This window comes from Typopeltis vanoorti, chromosome 2 (genome assembly GCF_054136105.1).
Source record: "Typopeltis vanoorti isolate ZY-2024b chromosome 2, IOZ_Tvanoo_1.0, whole genome shotgun sequence".
Lineage (NCBI taxonomy): Eukaryota > Metazoa > Arthropoda > Arachnida > Uropygi > Thelyphonidae > Typopeltis > Typopeltis vanoorti.
In genome coordinates this window covers 21,083,093-21,106,280 of record NC_143550.1, presented here as the reverse complement: position 1 = coordinate 21,106,280, position 23,188 = coordinate 21,083,093, and the positions used below count along the sequence as shown (strand labels likewise).

At 37.5% G+C, this 23,188-nt stretch overlaps 1 protein-coding gene across 4 annotated transcripts in view; it reads left to right on the top strand.

Annotated features, from left to right (window-relative positions):
• The window catches only part of LOC150108868 (ubiquitin-protein ligase E3B), a 552,093-nt gene that overhangs the window by 482,935 nt on the left and 45,970 nt on the right, over positions 1 to 23,188 (top strand). For all 4 annotated transcript variants that reach the window (XM_090410488.1, XM_090410470.1, XM_090410479.1 and 1 more), the window contains one exon: positions 19,187 to 19,311. In XM_090410488.1, the coding sequence (XP_090266614.1) occupies positions 19,187 to 19,311 (125 nt within the window). The remainder of the gene's footprint in view (positions 1 to 19,186; positions 19,312 to 23,188) is intronic.

Below are 23,188 nucleotides of genomic sequence, written 5' to 3'. Positions count from 1 at the left end.
TGCAAATATGATCTCCATGCACTTTCAAATCTTTCATTCAACTAGCTACTTTTATATGTTCTCCTAAAGATCAACTACATCCTTTTGAACATCTAGGAGTGTATAAAGTTCCTTGTGCTGCTTGCAAGTTATCCTACTTTGGATAGACTGGTAGATCAGGTAACATCCTTCTTGAAGAACATAAAAATTACATCCAAGATCATCTGTATGACAAGTTGGGATTAGCAGACCATGCTCTGGATGCTCCTTAGCATAGGATCAGATGGAGAAAAAAATCTTTATTACATGGTAGTCATTACAGGTCTGAGTGGCTATTCTTAGAATCAGCATCAGCTATGAAGCACTCTCTCAATCTCAACAAGTATGATTACATTAATTTACTAAAGGTCTAGGAAACTCTTATTTTAAGACCTAATAGCCGGACTTCTCTAAATTAGCTTTGTAGTTATCTGACCCATAGAGGGTGCCATGTGAAGACATTAGGTGTTTTTTAGTTTAGTGCTGTGTGCACCTTTCACAGTTATCATTGTGCTCTGATGATGCTGGGTGGAAAACCGGTGAAATATTAGTGAGTTTAATAAATGTATTTTTTCCCTCTTGGTGTTGATTATATCGTTAAGCATTATAATGAATTAATTTCACAAATTTTGGGAGGATATCTCAATCTGATTTTTTACTCATCTACTTTTGTAGATTCCTTCACTCAAAACATTGTTTCCACTTATTTTTTGGAATTAGTTGCAAAAACCATTCAAATGGAATGAATATATTCTTGAAGATACAGAAAAAAAGAAAGAATTAAAAAAACAACTAATAATTCATTTGTTTAGTTATCCGGTTTCATACTTTTTTTAACACCACTTTCACCATACTTTCATAAAGCAAGAAAGAGAGAAAAAAACTTTCCCCATTGCAGTGAGCAGTTAATATTTTGATAAACTAGGTAAATTTTGCTATGCTTTTGGTTTTCATATATATCAAACTGCTGACTATACTTAAAGAATATCTGTTTAGCACACAAGATTACCAAAATGATGTTGAACTGAATGTTTTGGAAATGTGCTTTTCTCTTTTAGTAAAACTGCTTGTTTTACCAAACGTCATATGGTATGTGCTTAGTGATTAGTTTGTCCTTGGATATTTCTTTTACACTGCTATATCTCTCATGATTCTCCTGGTATAAACAGCCTGCAGTTGCTAGCACCCAACCTGGCTACATCTGTCTTAGTATCAATTAAACAATACATGCTGCACATTGCTTTTATTGATAGATAAGCAGGAGGAGTTTTTTAAAGTCTGTGGCTGTGGTGTTAATTATCCTGTAGTTTGCTTTTAAGATCACAGCAGTATCACATGTTGCTGCTTTCAAAGCAACAACATGTGATAGTATGTTGTTGCTATCACAGCTATTGTTACTTGAGTATGTGCTTGTTGCATGTGCATGTCTAAATCATTTCCCTATTGCAGATTTTGCATTCATGAAAGTATAATTCATGAATAAAGTGTCTGACATTGGATCAGAAAATTGCAGTTCAAGTCCTGTGGTGGAAGAAGGGAAAAAAATTCTTTGTCGGAGAGATTTGTTGCATTGGCAACAATGATATTATCTTTGATGAATAGCATTGATAAATGAGGCAGTATCTGAATGTATCCCTAGTGTTCGAAGAATAAATAGGTTGGGAGTAAAATGGATGTGCAGCCTTATTAAACTAGAGATCCACAAGAAGATGATGATGTGGAAAGAATATTGTGAGAATAAGAGTGAGAGGAGTTATGAAATATATAACGTTCAGGCCAGAAAAGTAACGAGTATTGTGAGAAAAGCTAAAACGGAGTGTGAAAAGAAATTGGCCATGCAAGCTAAAGGCAATCCAAAAGAATTTTATCATTATGTCACAAGCAAAAGAAAAAATTATGTGGAAGAATAACTTTATTGAATGCAGATGGTACACGAGTGTCGGAAGCTAAGGAGATTGTCCAGTTAATGAGTGCTCACTTTGCTAAGATATATCAACCAGGTGTATGTAGCATGGTGCTACTGCTACGTTGGATGAAGAGTTAGAGGTTCATGAATAATGAGGTTGAAGAGCTCTTGCATAACCTGGATAAGAATTTGTCAATTAGGGACACATGGAATATCTGCCCATTTGTTAAAGGAATGTTCAGCTGAATTGACTAGTCCTTTCACACATTTGTATAACTTGAGTCAGCTTAGGAATGATACCACAGGAATGGAAGGAGTGTATGATAGCTCCATTGCACAAGGGTGATGCCTGATGTGTCTAACTACCGACCTATTAGTATCTCTGGTGTGGTAGCGAAGATTTTAGAGAAGTTGATAAGAACTCACATACAGAAATGGGTAGACAATCATTCTATACTCTGCAGGGAACAGCATGGGTTGACTAAAGGAAGGTCATGTTTTAGCAATATGCTCATATTTTATAACAATGTTATGGCCGAGTTGGATAAAAGTAATGGATACACTATGATAATGTTGGATTTTTCTAAGGCATTTGATAGGATACCACATGATAGGCTGTTGTGTAAGCTAGAGAATATGGGATTGGAACATAATCTATTAACTTGGATCAGGAGATGGTTGACAGACAGATGTCAAAAAGTGGTATACAGTGGGTGTGAATCTGCTAGATTTAAGACTATATGAGACGTTTGGGTAGTTGATGCCCAGGTGGTGGGAACAGGGTGCCCACTAGCCTATAGCCATAATAATAAAGTGAACTACTATAAAAATAGCCAAAATCTAGTTAGTAAGATACGGGAGGAGCATGGGGCAACTTCAAGGTTTACCAGCACCACCATCTCTTTACATGGCGTATGGAGTGCAGATAGTTATAAGGACTTAAAACAGCTTGGGCTTACGCAGAAGGATATAAAAGTTCTTTCCTTGAGGGCCCTACAGGGCACACTGGTGACATGACGTTGCCATCAGAGAATGACTACAATGATAACTAGAACAGGCATAGGGTAAAACACTTGTAAAGGCTTAGGCCTATATCAAGTCTGGATGTGATGTAAGGGTAGTACTGCTCATAACCAGTGCAAAGATTAATTTTAAAAAATTAAAAAAAAAAATAATAACCAGTGGTGTACCTTAGGGTTCAGTCCTTGGGGCCATTATTGTTCAATCTATACATTAATGACATCAAGCAGGGTCTATAATCAGATTTGCAATTGTTTGCTGATAATGCGAAGATAGGCAGGGCAATCAGGGATGCTACTGATATTCAGCAATTACAAAATGATTTGAATAGACTGGAAATCTGGCCAAACGAAAATGGCTGTCAGTTTAATGTTAGTAAGTGTAAAGTTATGCACTTTGGCCTGATTAGAGTTCCAGTGTCATATTATATTAGCAGGGTTATGCTACAAGAAACTGAAGAGGCAAGGGATCTTGGTGTATTGGTGGATAAGTTCAAATGTCACATAGCAAAAGTTGCAAATACAACTCAGAGGATAATTGCTATGTTGAAGCAAACCTTGACATGTAAGGATAAGGAAGTAATTTCGCCTCTTTATAAGTCTTTGATAAGACCACACTTGGATTACTATGCACAGATTTGGTCTCCCGGGTTCCAAGGGGATATAGAAGCTGTGAAAAGGGTGCAAAGAAGAGTTACAAAGATTATATCCAGATTATGGGATTTAGATTATGAGGACAGATTTTGAGTATGTGGATTACAGACTCTGGTTTACAGGAGAAAGAAGGGTGATATGATAGAGGTCTATAAACTTTTGAATAGGTGTTATAGCATTTTAACTGATGAAATTTTTCATTATATGGAAGTGGGGAAAGAACACGGGGACATCCATGGAAGTTTAATTTATTTGCAGTCAAGAAAGGGGTGTAATGAAAAGAATGGGTTTTCCTCAACACACTATCAGGTTGATAGCCAACTTGTATAAGGAGCAAGAAGCCACAGTAAGAACAGATGTTGGATTGACTGACTGGCTTCAAGTTGGAAAAGGAGTTAGGCAAGGATGTTTACTTTCTCCTCACTTGTTTAGTATGTATGCGGAGGACATCATGCGTGAAGCATTGGATGAGCTCAAGACAGGAATTACGATAGGAGGTAGATGGATCAGTAATCTGAGGTACGCTGATGATACAGTACTCCTTTGTAATGACATGGAAGAACTAGGACTAATACTTGACAAAGTTAACAAGATCAGTAATAACAGAGGACTTCAACCCAATTCTAGCAAGACAAAGATCATGGTTCTCAAAGGAAAAACAAACAGAGAAGATCTTGAGAAACAAATGTATCTTAATGGAGAAAGAATTGAGGAAGTCAGCAAGTTTGAGTACCTGGGATCCATTATTAATGTGAAGAATTGCTGTTCAGAAGATGTCAGAAAAAGGTTAGGAATGGCTAAAACAACAGTCAGAGACCTGTCTAAAATCTGGAAGGATGGATCTATCTCCATGGGAACAAAGTTGAGGATTTTGGATGCAGTTGTTTTTTCAACAGCAACTTATGGATGCGAGACTTGGAACTTAAAGAAGTCAGATAAGAAACGGATATCTGCTTTTGAGATGTAGTGTTACAGAAGGCTGTTGAGGATACCATACACTGAAAGGCGTACAAATGAATGGGTGTTAGAAAAGATTAGTAGAACTTTAAGGCTCCTTAAGGATATTGACATAAGAAAATTAAAATATTTTGGACACATAGAAAGGATGGAAGGAGGACTTCTCAGAACAGTAATAGAAGGTAAAGTTCCTGGAAAAAGAGGCAGGGGTAGACCATCAGTGAGATGGATGGATGGATGGCGTGTGTGGAGTGACTGATCTTCAGAGAGTTGAGGCTGCCAGAAGGGCAAACAACAGGACTACATGGCGAGGCCTAGTGTGGAACATCATCGAGCATCGGAGTGACCATACAGCATCTGTAGATGCCCAGTGAACACAGACAGACAAGAAAGGGGTAAGTGCTAGGTTTTTCTCCCAGAGAGCAGTGAGTGAGTGGAATAATTTGCCCTTATGAGTAATGAGTGTATCTAGTGTGAATGAATTCAAGGGTAGGTATTATAGCTTTGTTTGGTAATTTAGCCTCCCTCGATGAGTCCTTGACTCCCTGGAGGTCTCAGATAATAATAATAATAGCATATATTTCCTAAAGGGAGTTCATGTTTTAGTAATCTACTTGTTACAATAAGGTAACAGCTGCATTAGACAGGGGGGATGGATACACAGTAGTATACCTATATTTTGCAAATGCTTTTGATAGATAACCACACAATAAGTTAATAGTCAAATGGTTGGATATTATAGTGCTTGGATTGGAGATTGGCTTTCTGATAGATGTCAGCAAGTAGTGTATGAGGGAGAGATATCCTGGAAGAAGAAAGTCGCTAGTGGAAGCCTCAGGGGTCTTATTTAGGGCCATTGCTGTTTAACCTGCATGTTAATGATACTAGGGAAGATCTGAATAGAGATATTCAGTTGTTTGCAAATGATGCAAAATTGCCAAGAACTACAAGGGCTGTTCGATAAGTCCATGCATAGTCGAAGAGATGGTGCCACCAGTACTTATCGAGGTTAGTTTTAGTTGCTGGCAACTGTTGGAGGATCACACTAAGTTTCAGTCAGATAGATCTATTACTCTGTGTTTGGCATTCATTTGAATCTATCAAGTACCATGATTTGTGAAAATGGATGAAAAAGAATTTTGTGTAGTGATTAAACATTACTTTTAGAAAGTCAAAACAGCTCAGGAAACCAAAGCTAAGCTTTATATACTGAGTCTGCACCTTCGATTAGAACGGTTTATAAGTGGTTTAGTAACTTTTGAAGTGGCCATGTGAGCACAAGTGATGCTGAACATTCTGGATGCCCTGTTGAGGTCACTACTCCAGAAATTATTGAAAAAAAAATCCATGATATAGTGATGGGTGATAGAAGAGTGAAGGTGCGTGAAATTGCTAAGGCTGTGGGTATCTTAAATGACCGCATACATAATATTTTACATGTGAGAAAACTACCCGAAGATGGGTGCCACGTTTGCTCACACTGGATCAAACGTGTGAACTGTTTCAAGGACAGCTTGAAGCTGTTTCAACGGAATCCAGAGGAATTTTTGCGTCATTTCGTAACAGTGGACAAAACATAGATTCATCACTACCAGCCTGAGACCAAGGAATAGTCAAAACAGTGGGTTGCAAGCGGGGAATCTGCACCAAAGAAAGCGAAAACCGTTCCTTCAGCAGGAAAGGTTATGGCCATAGTCTTCTGGGATGCTTGTGGCACGATATTCATAGACTTCTTGGAAAAGGGCAAAGCAATTAGCAGAGTGTATTATGCGTTCTTTGCTGGATCATTTAAATAATTAAATAAAGGAAAAACGACCACACTAGGTGAAAAAGAAGATTCTTTTTCACCACAGACAACGCACCTGCTCACTCTTCCGCAATTGTGACTGCAAAATTGTTCAATTTATGCTATGAAGTCGTTCCTCCTCCCCTCCCCCCTTCCACTCTCCAGATTTGGCTCCCACGGATTACTATCTGTTTCCAAACATGAAAAAATGGCTGGCAGGAAAGAGATTTTCATCAAACAATGAGGTAATTGCCAAAACAACTGCCTATTTTGAAGAGTTGGACAAATCATACTATATGGACGGATCAAAACACTTGAGCATCGTTGGACGAAGTGTATAGACCTCAAAGGAGACTATGTTGAAAAATAAAAAATTCTTATCCCAAAAAAATTGTTTTCTTCATTTTTGCATGGACTTATCGAACAGCCAACGTATGAGGAGTAGAGCAAAAGTTGTTGCTTTAGAGCAGCAACTTTCAGCTGGTATGCTACGAAAGTTTCACACATGTGCTCCAAGATTTTGATAAATCTTGTTCCTGCCATGTACCCTCAAGCGGTATAAAGGATATGATAGTACTATATGAAAAATTTACATCATCGCTAACTTCCTATCTACAATTTTCCTCCAAATCAGTCTGTTACTTGTCAAGACTCCAACATTATCAGATCTTATATTTCTATCGTCTAAGGCACTTTGTACCGTATCAATCCACCTATATCTTGGACTTCCTCTGAGTCGTTTTCCTGCCAACCTGGCAGAGAACACTTGTTTTGCTAATCTTTCCTTGCCCATTCTGTTTAAGGGACCATACCACCTGAGATTAGCTCTGCTAACGCATTCCTGGATGCTGGCAATGTCAAGTTCATTCCTAATATCCTCATTTTTAATATGATATTGCCATTGATGCCATCTGTTCACGCCTCTAATCTTTCTCAGGACTCTCATATCTGCGGTCTCTGGTCTTTGGTCAAGTGTTTTATTTCTGACCCAGCTCTCAGATCCACAAGTTAAAACTGGTTTGAACACTGTCCTGTATACAGCTAATTTAGTGTTCCGACTAATTTCTCTCTTATTCCATATGAATTTATTCAATTGACATCCTACCATACCAGCTTTGTTGATTCTGTTATCTATTTCTATATTTAATTTACCATCTTCAGTAAAAATCGTGCCTAAATAGCTCAAATGTTTTACTTCTTCCATAGGTTCTCCATTCACAACACAGTTAACATTTTCAATGATTCTGTCTATTTTCATTGTCCTTATATTATTATTGCTGACCTTCATACCATATCTATTACAACAGTTATTCAATTTAGTCAGAGAATCTTGCAGACTTGTAGCGGATTTATTTAGAAGTATAACATCGTCTGCATAAAGCAAAGAGCTGACATTAACATCTCCAATTTTGATATCATGTTTAGTACCACTTTCCTTCATAATGTGATCCGTATAGATAATGAATAACAGAGGGGATAATGTACATCCTTGTCTCACACCAGATTTAACATTAAACCATCTTCCTGTACTTCCTTCAATTCTAACTGCTGACTTCCAACTCAAATAAAGACTAAGTATTGCTTGATATAATGCCCCATTGATACCATATAACTGTAGCGTATTGAATAGCTTCTCTCTTGTCACCTTGTCATATGCCTTTTCCAGATCGACAAAACTTAAATACAGATCTTTGTTATATTCCCATGATTTCTCCACTATTTGTCGTAAAGTGAAGATCTGATCCTGACAGCCTCTATTTGACCTGAATCCAGCTAGTTCTTCGCCAAGCTTTTCTTCCAAAATTCTTCTCAACTGTTTCTCAAGTATACTTGCATATATCTTACCAGGAACACTCAGTCGGGATATACCTCTGTAATTCTCACATTCAGTTTTATTTCCCTTTTTTGGGGTGGGGTACTATGAGAGCCCTACTCCATTCATCGGGAATTTGTCCCTCTGTCCAGGCATTCTGAACTATGCAGTGCAGCCACTGTAAGACTTTTATACCACCATACTTGAGCATTTCTGGTCGAATATCATCTACTCATGCTGCCTTTCCAGATTTCAAGCCTTTGATGGCTTTTTCTACTTCAAATATGGATATGTATTCCTGACTGCATATCTGGTCAGTGTTTTTTTTATCACTGTGCTGTCATCACTGCTTGTTTCATTTAGCAGTTTTTCAAAGTAATTACTCCATACTTCAAGGATATCTTTTTCTCCTGTTTTCTTGTCACCTTTATCATCTCTAAATCTTTTTACAGCACTCTTTCCTCCATTCCTAAGCTTCTTCAACAACCTCCAGAATATTTTTCCACCTTCTTGATATTTATTTTCTGTGTTCTTGCAAAGTCCTCCCATGACTTTTGTTTAGCTAGTTTTACACAGTGTTTCGCTTTCTTACATTTGTCTCTGTATTCTCTAAGAGCACAAGCTGACTTATTTGCCAGGAACTTTTGATATGCTTTCTTCTTTTCCTTCACTGCCTCTTTAACTTCCTGTGTCCACCATGGACTTCTAATTTTTCTATCCTTGCACACAACTTCACCACATGCCTCTCTGGCTGAATCAGTCAGGGTTTTCTTCAAGGTTTGGTTCCTGTTCTCAAACTCTTTCATTTTTTCTTCATTAATCTTTGTGTATTTTAGAACAAATACACAAAATAAACAAATTACAGTTCACATCTGAGAGATGCTCAACTTTTATTCACTTTAAAACTTTCTTACATGTTATTCTTTTCAATATGAAATTCAATTTTATTCTGCTCAAGACTAAATAGTTATCGCTTACAATTTCAAATTCTCTGTATACTCTGGTGTCCTGCACCAGGGCGAAAACATCATTATCAACAATAACATAGTCAATGAGACTTTTCTTATTCCTAGCCTCTTCTCTCCATGTGAATTTGTGCACATTTTTATGTTGGAACATGGTGTTAATAATAACCAGTCCATGTCCTGAGCAGAAATCCAACAGATATTTGCCATTATTATTAGCTTTGCTCTTTTCTCCAAATTTTCCCAAAATATTTTTGTATGTCTCACAATGATTTCCTACTCTGCTATTTAGATCCCCAACAAGGACCAACTTTTCCTTTTTCATTGTGTCAGTCGCTTTCTCTAAAGCTTCAAAAAATTCCTCCACTTCTACCTTAGTAGAACCTTCTGTGGGACCATAGGCACAAATAAGTCTCATTGTCCAGTTCCCCATTCTCATATTTGCCCACATCACTCTACTTGAGATTGACTGCCTGCCATTCAAGAAGATTAGCCTCGTATTTTGTGTTGAATACTATGGCTACTCCTTCTTTTCCTTGATTGTCATTGCCTGAATATAACATTTTGTATTTATTGCTCAGAAAGATCTCACCGGTTTTGGTCTTTTTTGTTTCAGTCACCCCTATTATGTCGATCTGGTACTTATCTAATTCCTCAGCTAGCTCTATTTCTTTGCCATTCAGGCTTATTATGTTGATAGTACAGATCTTTAACTCTGGTGATGTTGAGTTGGGGTGTGTTTTCAGATTTGTTCCAGTAACTGACTTTTTGCTGTTCGCCCTAGTTCCCTGGTGAAAACAACGGGTGCTTTGTTTAACCGGGCGATGCCCCAGCCAGCATGAAATTTTGTCATGTTGTACGATCATTTTGTATTTTGGTTTAACCAATAAGAATACAATTTGGTCAGCTAAATTCCAAATTGCCAGCCCATCCTCTTTCGTTCAGTTTCCAGGTAGATACCCAACAGGGTGCACCACGAGAAGGTCGGTTCTCCGCATTCCTTTAAAGGCTATGTGGAGGTCTCTTCTCAGTTATACAGCTTTGACCCTTAAGGAAAATTAATTTATGATATTGAAATACAAGGCAAAAGATGGAAGGAATACATCGAAGAACGTTATGCAAAAAATGAAAAACCAAAAAAAATTGAATTAGAAGAGCAAAATGAAATCTCAACAGAAGAAAGAGGTCCTGAAATACTAAAGAAAGCAGTAGAAACAGCAATTAAGGAATTAAAATGTGGAAAGATGGAGTGGATGAAATACCTAGTGAAATCCTAAAACAACTGGAAGACAAAGGTATAACTGAAACATGGAAACTATGCAACCTCATTTACAAAACAGGAGAATGACCTAAAGATTTTGCAGAGAGTATTCTTATATTAATTGAAAAGAAAAGCAATCCTACTAAGTGCAGTGACTACAGAACTATAAGCATACTCTCACCATCATCATCATCATCAAATTCCTGCCATGTACCCACAAGGGGTGTACAGGATATGATAGTACTACATGAAAAAATTATATCATTACTAACTTCCTATCTACAATTTTCCTCCAAATCAGTCTGTTACTTGTCATGACTCCAACATTATCAGATCTTATATTTCTATCGTCTAAGGCACTTTGTACTGTATCAATCCACCTATATCTTGGTCTTCCTCTGGGTCGTTTTCCTGCCAACCTGGCAGAGAACACTTGTTTTGCTAATCTTTCCTCTCCCATTCTATTTAAGTGACCATACCATCTGAGATTAGCTCTGCTAACACATTCCTGGATGCTGACAATGTCAAGTTCTTTCCTAATATCCTCATTTTTAATATGATATTGCCATTGATGCCATCTGTTCACGCCTCTAATCTTTCTCAGGACTCTCATATCTGCGGTCTCTAGTCAAGTGTTTTACTTCTGACCCAGCTCTCAGATGCATAAGTTAAAATTGGTTTGAACACAGTCTTGTATACAGCTAATTTAGTGTTGCGACTAATTTCTTTCTTATTCCATATGAATTTATTCAATTGACTTCCCACGATACCAGCTTTGCTGATTCTGTTGTCTATTTCTATATTTAGTTTACCATCTTCAGTAAAAATCGTGCCTAAGTAGCTGAAATGTTTTACTTGTTCCACAGGTTCTCCATTCACAACACAGTTGACATTTTCAATGATTCTGCCTATTTTCATTGTCTTTGTCTTTTTATTGCTGACCTTCATACCATATCTATTACAACAGCTATTCAATTTAGTCAGAGAATCTTGCAGACTTGTAGCGGATTTATTTAGAAGTATAACATCATCTGCATAAAGCAAAGAGCTGACATTAACATCTCCAATTTTGATATCAGGTTTAATACCACATTCCTTCATAATGTGATCCATATAGATAATGAATAACAGAGGGAATAATGTACATCCTTGTCTCACACCAGATTTAACATTAAACCATCTTCCTGTACTTCCTTCAATTCTAACTGCTGACTCACAACTCAAATAAAGACTAAGTATTGCTTGATATAATGCCCCATTGACACCATATAACTGCAGCGTATTGAATAGCTTCTCTCTTGGCACCTTGTCATATGCCTTTTCCAAATCGACAAAACTTAAATCCAGATCTTTGTTATATTCCCATGCTTTCTCGACTATTTGTCGTAAAGTGAAGATCTGATCCTGACAGCCTCTATTTGGCCTGAATCCAGCTTGTTCTTCACCAAGCTTTTCTTCCACAATTCTTCTCAACCGTTTCTCAAGTATACTTGCATAGATCTTGCCAGGAACACTCAGTAGGGAAATACCTCTGTAATTCTCACATTCAGTTTTATTTTCCTTTTTATATATATTAGTACTATGAGAGCTCTACTCCAATCATCGGGAATTCGTCCCTCTGTCCAGGCTTTCGGAACTATGCAGTGCAGCCACTGTAAGACTCTTATACCACCATACTTCAGCATTTCTGGTCGAATATCATCTACTCCTGCTGCCTTTCCACATTTCAAGCCTTTGATGGCTTTTTCTACTTCAAGTATGGATATGTATTCCTGACTGCATGCCTGGTCAGTGTTTTTTATCACTGTGCTGTCATCACTGCTTGTTTCATTTAGCAGTTTTTCAAAGTAATTACTCCATACTTCAAGGATATCTTTTTCTCCTGTTTTCATTTCACCTTTATCATCTCTAATTCCTTTTACAGCACTCTTTCCTCCATTCCTAAGCTTCTTCAATAACCTCCAGAATATTTTGCCACCTTCTTGATATTTATTTTCTATATTCTTGCCAAAGTCCTCCCATGACTTTTGTTTAGCTAGTTTTACATACTGTTTAGCTTTCTGACATTTGTCTCTGTATTCTGTAAGAGTAAAAGCTGACTTATTTGTCAGGAACTTTTGATATGCCTTCTTCTTTTCCTTCACTGCCGCTTTAACTTCCTGTGTCCACCAGGGAGTTCTGATTTTTTTATCCTTGCACACAACCTCACCACATGCCTCTCTGGCAGAATCAATCAATGTTTCCTTCAGAGTTTGCCACTGAATCTCCAAGGTTTGATTCCTGTTCTCAAACTCTTTCATTTTCTTTTCAATAATATTTCTGTATTTTAGTCTACAGTTCACATCTGAGAGCTGCTCAACTTTTATTCGCTTTAAAACTTTCTTACAAGTTATTCTTTTCAATATGAAATTCAATTTTATCCTGCTCAAGACTAAATAGTGATCACTTCCAATTTCAAATCCTCTGTACACTCTGGTGTCCTGCACCAGGGAGAAAACATCACTATCAACAATAACATAGTCAATGAGACTTTTCTTATTCCTAGCCTCTTCTCTCCATGTGAATTTGTGCACATTTTTATGTTGGAACATGGTGTTAGTAATAACCAGTCCATGTCCTGAGCAGAAATCCAACAGATATTTGCCATTATTATTAGCTTTGCTCTTTTCTCCAAATTTTCCCAAAATATTTTTGTATGTCTCACAATCATTTCCTACTCTACTATTTAGATCCCCAACAAGGACCAACTTTTCCTTTTTCATTGTGTCAGTTGCTTTTTCTAAAGCCTCAAAAAATTCCTCCACTTCTACCTTAGTAGAACCTTCTGTGGGACCATAGGCACAAATAAGTCTCATTGTCCAGTTCCCCATTCTCATATTTGCCCACATCACTCTACTTGAGACTGACTGCCTGCCATTCAAGAAGATTAGCCTCGTATTTTGTGTTGAATACTATGGCTACTCCTTCTTTTCCTTGATTGTCATTGCCTGAATATAACATTTTGTATTTATTGCTCAGAAAGATCTCACCAGTTTTGGTCTTTTTTGTTTCAGTCACCCCTATTATGTCGATCTGGTACTTATCTAATTCCTCAACTAGCTCCATTTCTTTGCCATTCAAGCTTCTTACGTTGATAGTACCGATCTTTAACTCTGGTGATGTTGAGTTGGGGTTTGTTTTCAGATTTGTTCCAGTAGCTGACTTTTCGCTGTTCGCCCTGGTTCCCTGGCGAAAACAACGGGGGCCTTGTTTAACCGGGCGACGCCCCAGCTGGCATGAAATTTTGTCATGTTGTACCATCATTTTTTATTTTGGTTTAACCAATAAGAATACAATTTGGTCGGCTAAATCCCAAATTGTCAGCCCATCCTCGTTCGTTCAGTATCACATGCCTCTAAATTACTGCTAAGAATAACTAAATCAACGAGTGGATAATAGTGGAGTATTTTTCTTTGGGGTATGATCAATTTGGATTTAGAAAAGACAGAGGAACTAGAGATGTAATTGGAGTAATGATTCCTTTTGCATAATGAGAACCATATGCAAAAGGAATATAGAAGTAAATAAGAAGTTTATATATGTTTTGTCGACCTTGAAAAAGCATTTGACATTGGTGAAAAGGGAAAATCTGATGGAAGTTACGCAAAATAGGTTTAGTTTGGAGAGACTGAAGGTTAATTGCTGAATTATATATGAACTAGACTGTCAGAATAAAGACAATAAAGGAAAAACGGAAAAATGTGTGATTGGCAGAGGTGTAAGACAGGGATGCTGCCTGTCACATCAAATGCTTCTTTTTATCATTGCAGAAGAAATGATAAAAGAAGTATTTGATGAAGAGAAAAGAGGAATCACTATTGGAGGAAAAACAATACAAAATATTAGATTTGCAGATGATTAAGCAATATTAGTTAATACTGAAGAATGCAAGAAATATGGTATAAGAATTAACACAAAGAAAACAAAAGTGATGAGAGTCTCCAGGAAAGCAGGAAGTGTCAAGGTGGTGATGAGTGGAGAAAGTGTAGAGCAAGTGAGACAATACCAACCTTGGTAGTATAGTACAAGAAAATGGAAAATATGACATGGAAATAAAAGAAAGGATTAACAAAGGAAAATATGCATTTCATGGCAAGAAAAATTGGTTTATTAATAAAATGAATAAAAATTTAAAGAAAAGACTTATTAAGTGTTATATTGGGAGTATGACCTTATTTGGGTCAGAAACATGTACAATTGGGAAGAAAGAAGCTAAAATTTTGGAGGCATTTGAAATGTGGTTATGGAAAAGAATGGAGAAAATAAAGTGGACTGAAAAAATTACCAATGAAGAAGTATTACAAAGAGAGTTGAAGAAGAAAGGAATTTACTAAAAACCATAAGACAAAGAAAGAATAACTGGATAGGACATGTATTAAGAGGAGACAGCCTACTGAAAAGAATGATAGAAGGGAAAATTGAAGGAAAGCAACCAAGAGGAAGGAGATGACTAATGATGCTTGATGATATAATGGGCACAAGAGGATATCAAGAAATGAAGGAGGAAGTAAGAGACAGAGGAAATTGGAGGAAGAGAATTTGCTGAGCTATACCATTAGACCAGTCAAGAGACAGAACACTAATGATGATGATGATATCATTGTGGGAACATTCCTCTGCAGGAATACCTTATAAAAAGGTATTCCTGCAGAGGAGTAATATCAGAATAGGATCTTCTTGCTGTTCCTAATGAGGAGACATGTTCACAGCTTAAAGATCAGGGAGTGATAGGTGTGAGGTGCATCCTGATACATAGAGCTGGTCACCTAGATCTAACCAGGAACATTGTCCGTTTTTTTGATATGCCTCCAACATCTGTAAAAGCAGGGTATCTCAGCTGTCATGTTAGAGTGTACATCCCTAATCTGTTGAGATGCTTTAAATGTCAGAAATATGGGCATTTCCAAACTGTCTATCATGGCTCTGTAGTAGTAAAGAGCATGATAGCAAATCTTGCTCGCAAAAAAAAAAAAAAAAAAGCAAACTGTCAGGGAGATCATCCAGCTTGCTCTCCTGCATGTCAAAAGTGGGAAGATGAAAAAGAAATACAAAAAATTAAAACAGATCAAAACATATCATATCAAGATGCAAAAACAAAGGTAGCCACTACCACATGTACTCTGAGGTCCTCGTATGCTGCAAAGTTAACAATTAAGAAAATGTCAACAGCAACTCAAACTTGTATGTCTATTCCACCATATGATCATTTCGCCTTACCTGAATTTTATGATCATTAGTGCTTCTCTGTTGAGGACACCAATTGCAGGACCTATGGTCTTACTCCAGAGACAATTCCAAAAATGGTTCCATTCAATGAGAACCCACTTGTCAAAAAAATTATGGCAAGGATATCACATAAAGATGAACCACCAGACATCCCCACAGAAAAAATGGATACTTCGGTATTCACTGAAAGTAAATTAAACTTGCCAACTGACCCTAACACAACAGACATTGAATATTTTACCAGAGGAAGAGATGGACACTGGCTGTCCATACTTCCCAAAAACAATTGATAAATATAAACCTGACAAAAGTAAGCCTCCCGAAAACCAGACAAGTCTATAAAGCCAAAACAATAGGAAAATTTTTCTAATGGAACTGTCATGGATTTTGCCAGAATATTGATGATATCAACATTTGTTGCAGGAACACAAATCTTTCTGTTTCTGTCTACAGGAAACATACTTAAGATCCAATGAATGACCCTATCTTAAGGAATTTCACTGTTGTATGCAAGGACAGAACTGGAGGTGGTCCTGCTCATGGAGGAGTAGTTATCCTAGTGGGTAGTCATACTCCTTTCCATCGTGTTCAATAAGTCTAATAATATGTCTTTCTGATTATTATTATACTGCTACAGAGTCAGAAGACTCATTGCTAGAGACCTACACTAAATGTTATTCACACGTTACCAATCATACTCTTCCTTAAACTCTTAGAACAAAAGGTTTTGTGGGTAGAATATGTGCCATCCATATTCTTGGGATTTTTAGAACATTTTTGTTCAATAATGATGTTCTAATATTCTACATCATTAATGTTGTGTAGAATATCCAGAGCATGACTGGATTTACCATAGTTATTAAATTTAATATAGCATTTATGTTCTTTTTTTTCTGGATAGCAACTGTGCATCTGGTTTCACCTATATAAGGCAGGTTACATGTGCATTGAATTACAATATACTCTAGTGGAGGAAGGAGATACTTGGAGGAGTTGAATAAGTTCTTTAATTTTGTAGGTGGTTTAAGAGTAGTTGAAGTCTTGTTTTTTAGTGTATTTATGACACCTAGTTTTTGTGTTAGGTGGTGGTAAGAGTTTGCATATATATATATATATATTGTCCAGTATGTGTAGGTTTATAGTAAACAGTGAAGGAAAGACTGCTGAATTATATGCATTTGTGTTATTTGTTCAGATGTCTGAGAAAGGTGTCTAAAGTCTGGCAGCTGTGGGTCGGATAACAAAAACATTGTCAGCATATCTAAGCCAGCCAGACTTTATATTTTTAAGTAAAGGGATCTAGAGCATGTTGCTCAAATCTTCCATATAAAAGTAAGCAATTGGGGGAGGGGGGGGGGAGTAACAGTAACCCCATGTCTGTATCCTTTTTTTTGGAAGGTTATCTTGCCACACAGAATAACTAGAATTCAGTACATGACAAAGAAGGCTGTGATACTTGGTGAAAGTTTGTCCTGTAAAAGAAGAATTGTCATTGATTGGGATGTTTGTGAAAATAAAACATATGTCAAAACTGACTAATAAATTACTTTTATCAAGTGTACTGATTAACTTCGTTTACAGAGTGTCGTGTGTTTTCATATAGGAGGGGGAAATTACCTATTGACTCCTTGAGTGCTGACACTAGTTTCTTGGCTAGGTGATAATTAGGGTTGTCATTACCTTCAGTTATCATCCAAAGCAGTATGTTTCCTTGAGAATTTACAGTCTGCCTTAGATTCACAGGAGGAAGCAAAGTTTAGGGCTGAACCAAACAGCAGGAGTTGATCATTATCAGGATATGGCTTTAAAGATCACATGATTGTTCAATGAAGGCATTTGGTTGCACCCATTATGAAGGTCATGTCATTATTCTTGACAGGTGTGGTCTACATAATTTTGTTATTATGTATGACCTTTGAATTGTTTAAAATCTTGCATGTGAGGTTATAATTTTCAAATACAGGATGTATTTGAAAATTATTGATTTAAAATTTATTGATTTAGCTGCTGATGTAGTCATTTGGAAATGACATTTGTATAGCCTAGACCACCCAGAGAAAGACCATTACAGATTTACTTCTAGTCACTGACCAGAGGAACTTTTGACATAGAACTCGCATAATTTAAGACATACTTGTTAGGGTTAGGATCAAGGGGTGGTGGCACCTGTCTACTCTAACCAACCCCTGAAAGCTTTGATTCATCTCTTGCTTACTGTCAGTGATGACTGAAGGATGGAGAGTAGCTGCCTGTCAATCTTCAAGGAGCTAGTTAGGAAGGAGCTCCTTCTGCTCCCTTAGGAATGGAAAACATTAAAAAAAAATTATCTTTTACATGTTGATTTTCTTCCAAGTCTGCACAGTTAGCCTAGTGGCTTTGAACTTCGCAACCATATGCCTGAGGAAGGAGTGTCCTAGGTTCGATTCCCGTCACCGACGTGAGGAGCTAAAGAATCTTCCTCAGCCATAGCCAAGTTAGCCAGTCTTGGGCATGGACAGCAGGGTTTTTTCCGCCAGTTTATCTGGGGTTTTTCATCCCACAAACCGGTCCCGTGAACACACAGGGATACAGCCAGGAATACTTAGAGGTATAGGGGTGACCATCCTATCCTCGTACTTCGATTACGATATCCAAGCATGCTTGGAAGGTTGTGGACCTTAAAGGCCAGTTAAAGCCATAGGGATAGGGATTTTTTTCCAATGAAATAAAAAGGAATCTTGATCATTAATTTTTATCTCGTGGTGGTCATGCTAAATAATTGTATATCTGAATAAGGTAAGGCAATAGGAAAATTAATAAAAATGGATTTGCATCAAAATTGACGGCAAGCCCTTCCCAATGAAAAGGCAAAATCAAATCAGTGTGTTCTCTTGAGTGTTTTTGTGTTGTGTTCTTTCATAAAAGCTTGACATTCAGGATTCTTAGAGGCTCTCTATTTTTATATTGTGCACAGATTTCATCACCTGGTTTTCATGGACATAGAAAAGATCCAGAGAAGACTAAGGTGGTCCTTGGAATGTGGAGTATTAAGACAGATTGAAAGAATGCAATTTGCAAAGCCTCATGAATAGGAGCGGAGTGGGGACATGATTGAGATGTTTAAGTTGGTAAGAGGCTGTCACATTACTGTGGAAGAAATGTTTCATAGAATGGAAACAGTAGAATTGAGAGACCATCCCTAGAAACTGTATAAAAAAGCATGAGCAAGGAAGTAAGGATCAGATTCACTGCACGGAGAATGGTTTTTGAGTGGAATGCATGCATTGTCTGACAATGGGGGTGAATTCAGACACATTGATGAATTTCAAGCACAGTTGGTGAGCTTTGTTGTATATAATAATAATGTGTACACCCATGCCATGAATTTTTTGATTCCACAAAAGTTAATAATAGCACTACATTGCGAATACAATCCTTAATTTAGATACCTACAATATTGCAGAGATATATCATGATAAACCTGAAATAAACTAATCATCCTGTATTTAGAAATAAATGGATTTGTTTTATAATTGTTTATAAAAAAACATGCTTTATTGCAGCATTATAAAGGTGAAGTTCAAGATCTTGATCTCACTTTCTCACTAGATGAGGACTGCATGGGACGTTTAGTTACTCATGAACTTATTCCAGGAGGCAAAGCTGTACCTGTTACTAATGAAAATAAGTAAGTGAAAATTCTAGAAACACTTCACCATAGAACTAAAACATTCTGAATATCTCTTGTTATCTTTGAACTTGTTTACCATAATGATGTGCAGTATATGTGACTGATTACTATAGATTATATCCAGGGCTTGAAAAATCCACTCATCTGCTTGTCCATAACAAGTGAGAATTTTTAGTTGAGTAAATCAAAAATTAGAAAAGGAGTTTTGATTTAATAGTCAGAATATGTCAGAATGGTTCCAAGTAAAAACAGGAGTGAAACAATTTAACAATGATTTATTTAACATCTATGGGGAGCATATGATGAGGAAAGCTCTAGAATTATTGAAAGGGTTGGATTTCAATTGGGGGAAGAAAAATAAACAATCTTAGATATGCTGATGACACAGTACTAATAGCCACTAGCATGGAAGAACTAAAATCACTCATAATGAGAGTTGAATGGGAGAACATAAAATGTGGGCTAAAAATCAACATTGCTAAGACCAAATATATGGTGATAAGAAAAGATGAGAACTCACAATGCAAAATTGATATAGAAAAAGTTGAGAAAAAGAAGAATTGCTACAGGGAGAGAGGTAATGATACAACTACAGAAGATCTGGAAAGACAGAAAAATCTCCTTCACCACCAAAACTATGCTAGTCAACAGCCTTGTATTTCCAATTGTCCTAGATGGTTCAGAATCATGGACACTAAATAAAACAGATAAAGAAAGAACAACTCCTTTGAGATGTGGTGTTGAAAAAGGATGTTGAGGATTTCATGGATGGAAAAAAAAGAACTAATGCTAACATTATTTTGCAACTTTACATCAAAAAAAAAAGGCTAAGTGAGATTGTTGATAAGAGAATACTTCAATACTTTGGCCACATATCTCGAAGGAAGAATAATAATCTGGAAAAGATGATGATGCAGGGCAGGATAGAAGGAAACAGTAAAAGAGGACGTCCAAATCCCAAAAATATCAGGTATTTCAATGTGGAGAAAGCTTCAGCTGCCAGAACAGAAGATGGAGGAACATTGTTAACAAGGTCATTAGTCCTCAGACTGAAAATACTGAAGAACAAGAATTCTAGTAGCAAGGCTTATACGTTGGTCAGACATAACTGGTGATTAGTTTACGGAATTAACAACGCCGAAATATAGAAGTTATTCATTAAAGTTACCTTTAATTAATATACTTTACATGCGTTGTTAATTCCGTAAACTAATCACCAGTTATGTCTGACCAACGTATAAGCCTTGCTACTAGAATCGTGATCATCCACGGAGATGCCATCGCACGAAAGGCCCGTCAATACGGCAAATTGAGGTTGAAAATTTCGAGGCAAATAAATCGTCTGACGTTCCTAAAACGCTGCTGGGATAACAAAGTGATCCTTAATTGTGTTAAATTGAAGCACCGTTTTACTTCCGAGAAAGCTCTGCGCATTTATAATCGCACTAGCTTCGCCCTGTTAAGAGAACAAATTACTGCAACGCGAGTTCTCCTTGTCGACGAAAACAAAACCTTACGGGCGCTAGAGGAAGAGCTTTCGGATACACTCGGCCGTGATCTATGGTCGATACTTTATGACGTCTTGTGCGCATCGGCAAAAAAAAAATTTGAAAAAATACGAAGTCGGCACTTGAAAAAATACGAAAACCTGACGAAGAATTCTACTTCCTTACAACAGCCACCACTCAACACTATAGCCAACCTCTCATCGGCAGTTTTAAAGCCTGAAGCACTCACCGCGCTTTCACGTGATCACAATTTCGCCCTAGCTCCTAAAAGAAATCATGATCCAGATAGAACGTGGGATTCGCAACCTGCCTAACCATATCGCCAACAACGTTAGACTGGATGTAGTCGGTGTTCTCACTAAAGCCAAACCTCCAAAAACTAACTTATCCAAAAACGAATATGCTGCCCTGCAAGAATTGAAAAACAACAAAAAAATAGTAATCACCAAGGCAGATAAGGGAAATGCCACTGTGGTGCTCAATCAAAAAGACTACAAAGGTAAGCTAACTGCTTTAGTACTAGACCGTACGACTTACCTCCCCATTGAATATAATCCGACCAGCTCTCAGATCAGAACTCTCCACAGACTCCTTAAGAAGGTCACTTCTTGGCCTGTGGAAGTCACCAACAAACTAAAACCTTATAACTCTAGACCCCCCCCCCCCCCCCCCGATTATATGGACTCCCAAAAATACATAAACAAAATGTGCCATTGCATCCCATAGTGGATGGCATTGATTCCCCCACATATAAATTAGCCAAAACACTCGCACACTACACTGGCAACACACCATCACACACAAAAAACTCAGCCCACTTTAAAGCCAGTATAGAAAACCTCAGCACTCCAACACACTGACATAATGGTCAGTTTTGACGTCTCCTCCCTATTCACTAATGTCCCACTCAAAGAAACCCTAGAGCTCATCCAAGCCAAGTTTCCTCCCGATATCTCAGCCCTATTTCAGTTCACAATGAACTCAGGCTATTTCGTTTGGCAAGGAAAGTTCTACAAACAGATAGAGGGGACAGCCATGGGTTCACCGCTTTCCCCACCCTTGGCCAATTTCTTTATGGAGACATTTGAAGAGAAAGCCTTAAACTCTGCCCCACAAAAACCCACTATTTGGCTTCGTTATGCGGATGATGTGTTTGCTATTTGGCCACATGGCTCAGACACACTTCCTAATGCACTTAAACAACCAACACTCCAGAGTCCAGTTCACCTTAGAAAAAGAGGAAAACAACACCCTCCCCTTCCTAGACACTTTAATCACCTGCCAGCTTGATGGATCTTTGGTTTTCTCTGTTCACAGAAAACCCATGCATACTGGCAGATACATTCACCAGTAGTCCCCCCCCCCCTCACAACAATATGGGGTTATAAAAACACTATATAACAGGGCAAAATTAATCTGCTCAGATGACAAGGCCCTACCTACTGAACTAAACCACATCCTCAACACTTTCTTAGCCAATGGCTATAACCCCAAAAAAATCCAAAAAATACTAAAACCAGTAAACCACAACCCCCCCTCCACAATAAAGATTACACCAAGTCTATCACCATCCTCTACATCCAGGGCACCTCTGAGAAAATAACCAATATCCTCAAAAAATATGACCTTACTTCCTATTACAGCCCATATAAAAAGTTGGCATCCCTTATCCACTCTACCAAAGACCAACCACTTCCCCTAGACCTACCTGGTGTATACCAGGTCCCTTGCAGCTGCAAATTGTCCTACTTTGGCCAAACAGGCAGAACAACAAATAGCAGAATTTCAGAACACAAAGACTATATCCGGTTTCACCAGTACAGCCGCTCTGGGCTGCCAGACCATGCCTTAGATACCCACCATAAAATTCGTTGGAAGAAAACAAAAATAATTCATCGCAGCAAGTTTAAATACGAAAGATTATTCAAAGAAGCTTCAGCAGCTCTAAAAAACGTTCCTAACCTCAACAAATTTGGGTGCATGAAACTACCCCAAATTTGGGAGACTTACATTATGAGAACTTCAGCCCAACTGCCAAGCCTACCAAATTAGCCCACCAGAGGGCACCATTAGGACTTTAGGAACAATATTAGTTCCTTGCTATCTTTCTCATTTGCTTTGTGTTAGTGCCTGCGTGCACATGCCATATCTTTATGTTCCTGAAGATGGCAATGTGACGTTGCCGAAATATAGAAGTTATTCATTAAAGTTACCTTTAATTAATATACTTTATATGCGTTGTTAATTCCGTAAACTAATCACCAGTTATGAAGAACAAGAAGAATGCTGATTGTGTTTTATGTCATCAACTTGCTTATCGTATCTATTGAGTAATGCTGATTATTACAAATATTTGTTGTGTCAGT